Here is an 11909-nt window from a genome sequence, read left to right on the forward strand (position 1 = left end):
AACTGGTCATTAATGGCAGTAATGACAGATTTCAGAGGGAATATTGTGCTTGTAAATGGACATGCTGCCAGTCAGAACAGAAGACAGAGCGGTATAGGTTGATACATTAAGATGTCATTGCACAGCTCTGGAGGAAAAAAAGAGGAAAAAAACTTGCATATTTCACTTACTGTAAATGGACTTGAAATATTGGCGTAAACCTAAGTTCCTTAAATTAAGTCTTCACTTTCTAACTCAAGAGTGTATAAGCAGAAGACAGAAGCCTGCAGGGGAATTATACTCTGCATATCATTTTCACCGAGTATGTTATTTCTAACATTGAGACCTTTCTTTACTCAAGTCAGTTCTCATCTTCGTTAACAAAACAGAGTTCATTCCTGCCGTGGCCACCCCAACAGCCTGGGTACCATATGCCACCTCTAAAATCACTGACTTACTTGAATCAGATTGCAGGGGAAAAGCCTCTCACACCCAGAACATCTTTCAAGCTCATTACATCCATCCCCTCAACCCCTTCCATACAAAAGAATAGGTCTTAATGTAGTAAAATTAACTCAATTTACCAAGGAGACAACTACAAGCAAAACAAGTTTTAAAGTCCTGAAGATAGAGTATTTATAAAACAAAAACTTCAGAGGGTATCTCCAGGATAAAATGCCAAACAAAAGAATTGGGGCAGACGGAATCTTTTTATGTTTTTTTTTTTTTTTTTTTTTTTTGGCAGGCATTTTTAAATGAGAAATACTAGAAGTATCTTTGCAAATAGCCAAGGACACAATCACACAGTTTGTGAATTTAACCATCAATGTTAAAGCACACAGACTGGCTACATTATTGCTTATAGCATCTGTAGAATGGCTGTCTTATTGAAATACATAATGAACACAGAGAGACAAGTTAATAAGCAATTTTACTCTTTATAGTATCGTACAAGCCACATATCCTCTAGAGGGCACCACATAAATTAATAGGAATCTAGAATGATTTTGTATGTAGCAAAGACTCCCTTTACGGTTAAAAAGGAAAAAAAAAATTAAGAGGATAGTTTGAAACTGTAATCGAACTCTAATCTGATCATTAGTACTAAGTAATTTGTTCTTTAAATTGATATCAAGTGGGTTGCTAAATATGAAAGCTTATTTGACTACAAAGCTAGAGAACATTTAACTAGTTTCTACATTAGCATTAAAAAGATCACTTTTATAGGTTCACTGCATAACTAAGTAGATAAGAAGCAATGAGGCAAATGACTATCTGCAATTACCTTAAGTGCATCAGTATGAAGTTTAGAGTAAATACCAAATTTAAATCTGTGCACTCACAAGAATCACTAAGAAAAGGCTCATGACTTTCATTAAGACTTGATAAATCCAGAACAAAATAAAAAAACATCTTAAAACTGACTACAGGATTTGTTATATACACTGGCTTCACTGGTGCAAAAGTAGATATTGCGTATGAAAACATAACCAAAACATTAGTTTTGAATGTTGTCATGACAGATGCATCATTGTGTAAAAAAGTCTCCTTTCTTTGAATTACATACTATGAGTTTTAAAATCTGTTTGCAAATGTTTACCCTGCTAGACCTTCAAAGACCAGAGAACAATGCGAAACACACACCCCCTGTGCTGAAAAAAAAAGTACTTTTTGTAGCTCTATTACTAGAACACTTTTGGTTTTGATTTTAAACACTGGATCTGTTGCATTAGTATTTGGGAGATTAGGTAGGTTCAAAGGCCCTAGTAAACCTGGAGATCACATTACCCCAGCAGTTTTCTTACTCCTGCAGGCACTTGTAGAAAGATTCTTAAAATGGGTTTTAAATATTAGTCTCAGCATTACCTTCCCCACAGAAGCTGTCCACACCCCTGTCTACATATACATACATGATTTAAGATCACAAGCAACCTAGGCTCCTGTACAATAATTCCTTCCTGTTAGCTACTTCTTTGGCAGCTTTTACACAATGGCTTTAAGTTGCAGACTCTATCTTATGCTCAACTCATGGACATTTAATGGCTAGCAGAGCACTTTTACCACTAAGAGGTCTTAGGCTATGTCTGAAGAACCCTGAACTGCCTTGCAGCCCCAGCTCAGCAAATGCACAAGGCACTTGCAAACGCTTTTTGCTCTGCTCTAGAAAAAACAGGTTGTAATGTGGAGAGCCAGGGTACCAACTGTTAACGCTTCAGTCTTGATTTCTGTTCCAAACTATCCATGCCAAGCAACCTGGGAACTTCATAGTCGGTACCTGTGCTTACACTGAACTTGTAAGTTAATGCATTCAAAGAGAATTTTAATTTTTCCCCTATGTATTACAGACTTGAATGTCCCTTTAAAAGGAAAAGACTTCACTACAGGGGCAGAGGAAATATTCCCAGAAGTTCATGTTTGCCTCAGGCAGCCAGTCTCATTAGGCCCCTTATACAGAGTGGAAGAAGGTGCTCCTATAGGAAATAGGTGCTCAGTCACCCCAGAGGAGTCTCTCTCTGTCTATTTGCAAGTGAGAGCCTAGAGAGACCAAACTTCCTGATTAAACTCAGCTTATGCAAGTAGCCCTATGTATTCACATGCACTCTACAGATAAATTAGCCAAGTACTTGCTGAGTTGTACCCCAAAATGTTTTAGAGAAGGTAGGACGATGAACAATCAAGAGGGCAGAAATCAGGTGGTGGTTTGCAGTCTTTGAGAAAAGGTGCCAGCTCACCCATGTCCCACACAGTTCCCCAGGCTGAGGAGCAGAGTTGATTGGGGCATGCTGGCTACAGAGTTATTTACAGGGAAGGCAAGTGAGTGGGCTTGGTCCAGCACCTAACAGGCAAATGGCAGTGTTCATAAAAGCTCTCACCACCACAAACAAAATCCTTCCAGCAAACTCAGAGGACAGAAGTGCATTCGCACAGACAAGTGAAACGCTTTCCACTCACAACCTTCAGACCCCACACTCAAGCTGTTGAAAACTGCGCAGGCGGGCCTGCTGCATTAGGCTGCGGTGCCTAAAAGCCCCACTGCGTTTAGTAGGAGATCAGCTCCCCCAGAGCGCAGTGCTGCCGGAGGGATGGGGGTTATTCTGTTCTCATCCTCCTCTCCTCTTAGCCCTGGTATAAGCATCAGAAAATTCACAACAGCGTGCTTTCCAATTCAGGACAGACATTGCCTTTGATTTTAGTTTCACTCACCACTATGCTGCAGTGGTTGTCTCACGCTCCACAAACGCTGTCCACCACATACTACTTACACACCACTAACTACACGGGAAGGACTGAACAGGCTTACCAGGTTAATCAGTGAACGCGACGAGGGTGTGACCTACCTCAGGTAGTCTCTGCGACAAAGGATAAGGTTGGCTTTGGTGTACAGAGTAGAGCCCACCTCCCCCAGGCGGCAGTCACAGCAGGCACATTTCAGGCAGTCTTCATGCCAATATTTGTCCAGGGCCTTTAGAAGATACCGGTCTTTAATCTTACGGTTGCAGCCAGCACAACCTTTCGGCTTGGTGTCTGGCTGAACTGAGAGCATTTGTATACCTGAAACACAGCAAGAGCAATGAAAAGTGAAAATAGACACTCTCCAGCATCAGTTTCAGCTTTCTCTTCCTCCACCTCTCCTCACCCACGCATCCCCAGATCATTAAAAAGGCAACAGCGTAGATGGGGTGACATAAACTTGAGTGTCCACAGCAAGCTGAAAACATTAAATAAACTGGAGAGCTGAAATGTCCACTGGTCTGAGTTTCACCTCATTTACCTGGTCTCTTTGCTGAAAAGAAATATTTAAAAATTAAAATGAAAATATTTCAGTTGAAGTCACCCAGTTTTGACCAAAGTATCCAGTGGTTTAGCATCCAAAATTTAAACTAACAGAGTATCGGCAATGACAAACATATCTAAACTTACATATTTGTACCTATATGCACTACCTTTGTCAAATATAAGAGCACTCAAGATTCTAGAGATGGAAAAGACAAGCTATTAGAGGCACAGGACAAGAGTTTCAGGGAGATTTGACATAGACATTTTTGTACTAGAGGTTGTTTTATTTATTTATTTAAAGATTTCTGTTCTTAGGCACATGAATGAAGCAATCTGATTTCCAGAGACTTCAGTACCAGCACATCTCTAGTTACATCCTTCAGTCTAAGGACCTGCTAAAAAAATCTGACCTTAAATAATCTGCACAAGGTCAGACAGTTGCTAGTTTGTCAAGGATAATAATAATAATAACAATAATAATAATAACAACAACAATAACAACAATAATAATAATAATAATCTCTGCCCAACTTTCTAATTTTTCAATTTTAGCCAGCAGATAGTTTGGGACAAGGGGTCCACTGGTATCCATTAAGTATATATACCTTTCGATGTAATAGCAGAGAACATTTAAACAACAATTCAAACTCCTGAACCACTGTTTCAGGGACAGAACAGGTAAAAGTGGGACACAGCTAAGCGATGGTACATGGAGTGCTGCAGCCGTCTTCCAGAGATCCATACAAAAATCGATTGCTCTGAGTTTTACTGTAAATGGGGAGAGGAGGTCACTGTCCCAAAGTGCTTACAGACTGGTCTCTCTTGGTTAGTCTCACGAACTGTGAACCCATTATGCAGACTGATTCTCTGGAATTCATTCCTTAGAAGAAGCAAAAATCATAGCCTTGTGGATGCTTTGTTGTACATCAAACAGGCATCAGAGAGGAAAGAGAACTGACACGCAGTTCGATTATTAGGTTATCTCACTGTTTTAAGCCAGAGATGTAACTAAAAATATAGATAGATAGATACACTCTAATGAGTAGCATGTAAGTATTACAATGAGAATTTTTCAAGACTGAGGAATTAATGCTTTTGCCAACAGGAAAATCCTTCTCCCACGTTCGGGATGTGGCACCCCATTCTCACGCAGCGACTACAAAGGTCAAATAGTCTCATAACAAAGAAAAGCAAATTCAAGAGCCCCTCATCAAGAATGCTATACTACCTACTGCTAAGAAGGCTTTACAGTCTCAGCTTTTATAAGCACATCTCAGTCGGTGCTGTAACACACCACTATAGACAGGCAGTCTCAGGTAGCAAGAACATGAACAAGTTGGTGTTTTATTACATTTACTTTTCTAAGCTGTCATAAGGAATAGAAGAAAATAAGTTTAATATTTGAAGCAACAGTATAGTATGCCTTTATGAATATTAGCACCATGAAGACTAGAAGCTAAATATTACGCCAGCTGAAGTATCCCAGTGATCTGTATGTGTATGTGAAACGCATCAAATTTACGCGGATTGCAGCAAGTGCGAAGCCTGTTAAGTGACTTTTCAGGGTTTACCAAGCTGAACTCCCAAGTTTCACCTGTGAGGCTGGTAACTTAATTAGAAATAGTAATTCTTGTTCTCATTGTGATATACAACAGCCCCGCTTTGCGATACACTCTGTTATGCAGTTTGGAACAATATATTTGTCTGTTAAATTACCTGTTCAGTTATAGAGACAGTTCTCCTAGTGAACACCCTGAAGTACCACGGCAGTACTGCTGCCTAATGTCTAAAGCTCACAAAAAAAAAATGTAAGGTCTTTATTTTTCTACCCGTAAGTACAAAAACGGCTTTGCTGCCTTCCCATTACTCTCCAATCAACACTACTCTCACACCTCCTACACTACTTAGAAACTCCTGAGGTCTGTTTCTCATTCCCCAGCGGGAGGATGAGAGCAAGCGACCTGCTCGGGCTCCGCAGCAAGGCAGGGGCACATCTGGGAACAAATGCACATTGCTTATCCTAAGCGAGCACCACGAGGCAAAGGCAGAGTGCCTACGGTATTTACAATTGCCAACTGGCTCCCCAAAACTCAGCATGAGGATGTGAAGCAGCAAGGCAACATGGCTACAAACAAACAACTAAAAGCAGTGAAAATAGCAGATTCTTGTAAAGACTCTCTACCAGACTGACTGTACAGGGAAATCCTGCTGGATTACTTATACCTTCAGCCATTGAAAAAGCTTAATCTGTGAAATTGCATATCGGGTTAGAGTATAAATATCCTCTAAGTGCCCATTACGTGCTTATTCCTAGACCCTCTCTTCCACCATTTAGAGGACAGACACAAAATAGTTTGCATCAACTTTGTGGAACTCACTAAAAAAGTTCAGAAGCATGAAGGACTCTTCTACTATTTTAACCTTTTGCTCTAAGGGAAACCAGAATAAACTAGTAAATAACACAGGTAAGAGCTTTAAGGGAGAGGGGAAAGGGGAAAAAAAAATAAAAACCTCAACGTAAAAATTTTATCGTTTGGTAAGAAAGCAGGTGGGAGTGCAAAGGCTGGCAGTCTCTGACCAAGGCTGGATCAGCTGTCCTGTGCTTTCTGAAGGGAACAAGGTGCAAGAGAAGCAAGGCTGAACAAACAAATATCTGAACAAATTACAGTAATCAAGCATGACAATTCTTGAGATATATGCTGCAAACACCAGATTATTGTGTTATAAATAAAAGCACAGCTTACACAACATTGCACGCAGTCTGGCACCATTTTTGAGACGCTTGCTACATTCCGAAAGTAGACAGAGCACTGCTGCCGATGGTTAACCCAAACCCTCCTTGTACAAGTGAAAATGGGCAGACACCCCACAGAATACTGCTAATAACCCTGTATGCCTGTGCTCCCAAGGCTGGAAGAAGGTGACTCTGACATCCCACCGGCAGCATCTCCAGATTAGGGACTCAATCTGCAGCAGCTTTTGGAGGGAAGGAATACTTTTCTCCTCAGATAGATCTGATCTTTTTCACACTCTTACTTGCAATAAAGCTGCATCTATTTTAATGAAAGTTAAAATTAAACTACTATTTCATTATATAAAAAAAGGTTACTTTTTTTTTTTTTTTTTTTTTTTTGAAACATAGAGTGATCTAAACAAAAGAAAGCACAAGCAGTGCTCTGAGAAGTGTTTTACATAGCTCCGAATTCTTTGCACGTGCCCTTTTCTTCACAGCCCGGATTAAATCGCTTAATTTTGAGAACAGAATACTTGATTACTTTTTCCCTGTATAGTATGAGCCAGCTTAATGCAAATCACCTCCCAGACCATCTCTCCTCCCTTTAATGTTCCCACAGGATCTCCAACACAGTTACACTTCTCACATATGCGCTCGTGTATTTTTAGCTGCCTTAATCTCGCAGTAAGAATACCTGCAGCTGACTGCTAGCCAGCTTTCCACAGGGTTTGGTTTCGCTACCCAGTTATTTCTCAGGACACAGGAAGGAGCCTTTCAGAGGCTGACAGCACCCACTGAACCATCCGAGCTGCTTGCCGCTGCTTCGTCAGGACTCAGCAGACAGCACTGCCTGGCTGCCCTCCTCACCCCCACCCCTGTGAAGGCAGCACTCACGGAGCGCTTCCAAAAACATACAGCTCCATAAGTGCTACACCCAGGCTGTGAAAATCAAATCCAGCTTTCCCTTCAGTTTGGCAGAGTCCTACTCATGCTCTGCATCATAGAGCAGATCTGTTCTCAGAACAGAGAAATTTCAGTGCCTAGTCTGTCACTGTCAAACGAACCCTTTTTATTTCACCCCAGTCCATTTTCAAGGGCTTCCTCTCTCCTACTCTCCATCCCTCCCTCCCTTCCTCCACCCTCAGGCCCCAAAGTACTGCACATGAACTGCAGAGCTGTGTTAGCAATAAGACTTCTTAATCACCATCCACCACTGTTAGGATTTTTGAAGGAAGAATTTCATATGCTGATTTGTAGGCTTCTGCATTTCCCTCGGTCTCCCCAAAGAAGTTCAACAGAACTGACTCCCATCCCTTGTAGTTGCTGTTATTGTGCAATGAAACACTGACAACTGATTTGTAACTATGAATTCCAGGATAAAGAGGAAAGAATGCTGGAAAAAAAGGCTAAAAAGGCTAAATTAGGTTCCTGAAAGAAAGCAGAGAGACAAAAACCCTCTTCACTCTGATCACCACCCTCAGCAAAATCAGGGAACGGAGACTGGACGTAACTAACTGTATTTTGTCAGTGAGATAGCAGTATCCGCGAGCAGGATTCATCTCTGCTTGTTCTAAGCACTGCTGAAGACTCCAGAACACAGTTTCTGGTTTGTGGTACAGGCAGCCTGTGAAGGGGATGCTAAAGGGTGGAAGAGTTGGATGTTCTTATGCACTACAGCACTTAACTTTTAAAGACCACTCACTCTCCTCCTTCACTGAAGCACACACACGATTCTACCAAGGACAGTGGGATGTACAGCAAGAAAAGGAAAACTTGCCTCTACCTCGAAGAAAAAAAAAAACAAACGGGAAATTAGTTTGGGGCAAATTGCATATCATTGCACGGGTCTCTAAAAGACAGTGAACTGACAGACAGCGCACAGTCAACACAAGAGTTGGAGATCCAATAGGAGATTAAAAAAAGAATACTTTTCAGCTGCTTTCCCACTTTACAGCTTTATCCTAAAAGCATTCATTGCTCCAATTATTCAGGATAATACACACGCAGGCTCAGAAAAAAAAAAAAAGTTAAGGTTTCAGAAGGGGAGAAACATTTCAGAACTCGCATGTAGCACATCGGGAGTCGTAACTAGTTTTAGATTGGCATGTAAATTGTTCTGTGGAAAATTCTTATTGCCTCCGAGACCCCGCTATTCTGAGTTATTTGACAGTTTAAGGGAAATCATAATTAAAAAAAGAGACATAAATAATAGCCTGTGCAGTGTGGTGCACAGAAATAAGTAGAACCATTTCATTTAAACTCTGGTGAGCTTTTAATTGCCTGGATTGCATTGTGAACCAGCCTAACGGTTGATTGCCTCCATTATGCTCTCTTGTTCTGTGCCATTCATCCGCACAGTCTCAGCTTCTGTAGTTAACACAACAAAGTAACCGCAACTCCATAACACTCAGGATTTTTTTTTTTAAATAAAAGTAAGGTTTTTAGTGCTCTGAATATAGACTCTTCTGTATATTTTTGAGTTAATTTTCCACAGTATATAGCTAAACTTCACATCCTGCCCCTTCTTCTACAGAGGAAAGTGCTTTTATGTTATTATATTTTTTTAATAAAGGAGGTGGCTTGAAAACGGGGAAAAACGAGGAGGTTAGGTAAAAACTAAAAGTGGGAATGCAGTCCCACAGCTGGGAGCAGTGATACAGATTAAAAGAATTTGGCCAACATGGCTAGTCGATTGCCAAGAGACACCAAACAAAAGATTTCTCCTCTTCTTTCCCCTTCTCTTTTTGAAAGCTAGATTGGGCCTAAAAGCTTGTTTCTCTCTGTTCACTGGCCCAGAGCATCCCTGCAGGCTGTAGCCCCCTAAGGGACAACACAGCAAATAGATGTGCCCAGATCTCAGGGACGGGAGCTGCTTAGCTATGTTCCTACCCCTGTCGTGTCCCCCCCCCGCCTCCCCCCACTCCCTCCCTCCTCTTTTAGAGCAGTGGTGCTGGGAACCAATTTGATTCCCTTTTTCTCCAATGCAGCTGCAAGGCTCAGAGATACTGACATTTTTCCACTCTTATCAGTTTAATTACAGTTACCATGGCAGCAAAGTGCTAGTGCTTGGCAAAGGCCAACAAGAGATTTGCAAGACTGAGTTCAATTTTGATGCAGCTCACATGCAAAATAAATAAAAAAAAAAAATAAGAAACATACACTCTGCAACAAAGAATCCCTTTCGGGGCCGGACGCTCCAGCCTTTTGTGCTAATTCCTTCTGAGGCATCGCGGGGATGGGGTGGCGGGGAGGAGCGGGACGCGGCGGGGAGGCACGGAGCGCTGTTTGTTGCACCTAGCGGGATTAATCGCTCTCACCGGCGGTCCTACAGAGCCGTTTTAGGAAGGGCTGTGCCGGGCCCCCTTCGGGCACGGGGGCAGCGCCTTCAGGACGGGAAGAAGCGAGAGCAAGGCGCTGCCTCTTCTCCCCCCCCCCCAACCCCCCTCGCCCCGGCTCTACCTGCAAGCGCGCCCGCTCCGCCCGCCGCCAAGTGAGCCGGCGGATCGCAGCCTTACCAAAACTTTTCTCCTTTTTCTGCATGAGTTGATTTACGGGCGCCCGGAGAGCTCCTCCTCGGCGAAGCGCCGAAACCCAGCAAAAGTAGCAAGTGTGCTTCCCCGGCTCGGGGCGACCCGCGGCGGCGGCGGGGGGGGGGGGGGTCCCCGGGCGGGCCGGGGGCTGCGGGGGGCTGCGCCACCCGCTGCCCGCAAGCCTCTAATCCCAGCGGCCCGCTAGCTTTGTTGTAACAAATGGCTTTGATTAAACTGTCACACGCGGCGTTAGCGTACCGTGTCGTGCCGGGCGTGCGAAGGGAGAAAGAGGGAAAAAAAAATAAAAAATAATAAAAATAAAAAAAAAATAAAATAAAGGGAGAGGCTCCGCCGCAGAGGTGCTGCTCCTCCGGGCTGCCCACCCCTGCCGCCGCTCCGAGGGGGGCTCCGGGAGCCCCGAGCCGCCGGGGGCAGCCCCCGGCCGCTTCCCCCGGCCCGCGGCCGCGCTCCTGCCTCGGCTCTGCCCAAAGGGTTAACCCTGCGCCGAGCCAGCCGCAAATTAAACGGCTGTGCGGGGAGGCTTGCGGATTAAAGCCGGGGAGTGGGAAATTAACCTGCTCCCTTGGTAATTGAGAGCACGTTTCGAGAAGCTCTGGAAGAAGCAAGAATAATAATAACAATAATAACGGAGGCGGGGGGGCCGTTGGGGGGGGGGGGGGGCTGCTGCAATTCATTGTTAACTTTGACTGCTATTTCTCGAGACATCCAGGTAGATGGGTTTCGCTCAGCATCCTCCGCTTGCATGTATTTCATGTCTCATCATAAAAATAATGAAGCCTCACATGATTTAAACAAAACAGTCTCAGCAGAGCTGCAGCTTGAGTGAAAGTTGCAGTGCAGAGATGTGTGTGTGTATTGCAGCCCCGGCTTATGACTCAGAGAGAGAGAGAGAGAGAGAGAGAGAGAGGGAGAGAGGGAGTGATGCAGACACACATACACAAATGACCCAAAGCTTATGTACACAGTTGCCTCACTTACCTTCTCAATTAAGCGATACAGGGGAGGCAGTTCAATAAGCACAGTGGCTGCTTTGTAGCTCTTCTCCTTGGGAAAGGTCAAAAAGAAGCATTGTTTGGGGAAAAAAAAAATAAAGGGGGGGTGGGAGAGATGGGGAGGGAGATCGCTATTCTTTAAGTTTAAAATAATGAGGTCCTCAAGGATCCGCCAAGTAATTGTGTTGACCGCATCCGAGCTACAGGTGTCCTCCTTTTAGTATCTTGCAGTCCAAGGCTGTCTGTCTCCGTCCTGGCTGAAGACAACTTACCTAAAGCAGCGTGTGAGGAGCCGAGTTGAATGAAGTCAGGGCTTTATCAGCTGCAAAATGCAATCCCTTACCAGCCAGACATAATACAGCAAAAGAAAAGGTCACTCAGTTATTACTGAGCCAGCAGAGCCCAGGCAGCTCTTGTGGAAGACCACAGAGAAGCAGCTCCCTTCCGATTTAAGGCTATTTACCTCTCTCCCCCTCCACCCACCCACCCTTCCTCTCTCCCCCCTCCCAACTCCCCCTTTCTCTCCCTCTCTCTTTCTCTCTCTTCTGCAGCTCGCTCAAGTACAGCCGCCCTCGGAAAGTGCAAAGCAGCCAGGAGACAGATTGGGCTTTGTTGGTAATTTCCCATGGTGAAAATTTACAAGCCTGCAAGTGCAGTCAGCAAAACCACATGCATATGCTAGACACAAACACCAGGGACACACACACACGCACGCACACACACAAGTGACCTCTACTGAAGCGGCTCAGGATCACCTTCCCAGAGAGTGCTCCAGAAACAGACCCAGGGAAACAGGGGAGCGCCCTCCCACTCCCCCCCCCCCCCAAATACTTTGCCTAAACAAAACAATAAGTTGCCTACGCGCAAAAAAAAAAA

The 11909-nt window shown here is 43.8% G+C and overlaps 1 protein-coding gene across 3 annotated transcripts in view; it reads right to left on the reverse strand.

The window, feature by feature from the left end:
- The window catches only part of LMO3 (LIM domain only 3), a 59043-nt gene extending 47575 nt beyond the window's left edge, over positions 1 to 11468 (reverse strand). For 2 of the 3 annotated variants that reach the window (XM_032200313.1, XM_032200328.1), the window contains exons 1-3: positions 11306 to 11468; positions 11020 to 11085; positions 3318 to 3531 (exon numbers count right to left, since the gene is read on the reverse strand). In XM_032200313.1, coding sequence (XP_032056204.1) covers positions 3318 to 3523 — 206 coding nt within the window. In that variant the 5' untranslated portion in view covers positions 3524 to 3531; positions 11020 to 11085; positions 11306 to 11468. The other variant, XM_032200321.1, reaches the window with a different exon arrangement.
- Between the last annotated feature and the right edge of the window lie 441 nt (positions 11469 to 11909).

The sequence above is a fragment of the Aythya fuligula genome, chromosome 1 (assembly GCF_009819795.1).
Source record: "Aythya fuligula isolate bAytFul2 chromosome 1, bAytFul2.pri, whole genome shotgun sequence".
Lineage (NCBI taxonomy): Eukaryota > Metazoa > Chordata > Aves > Anseriformes > Anatidae > Aythya > Aythya fuligula.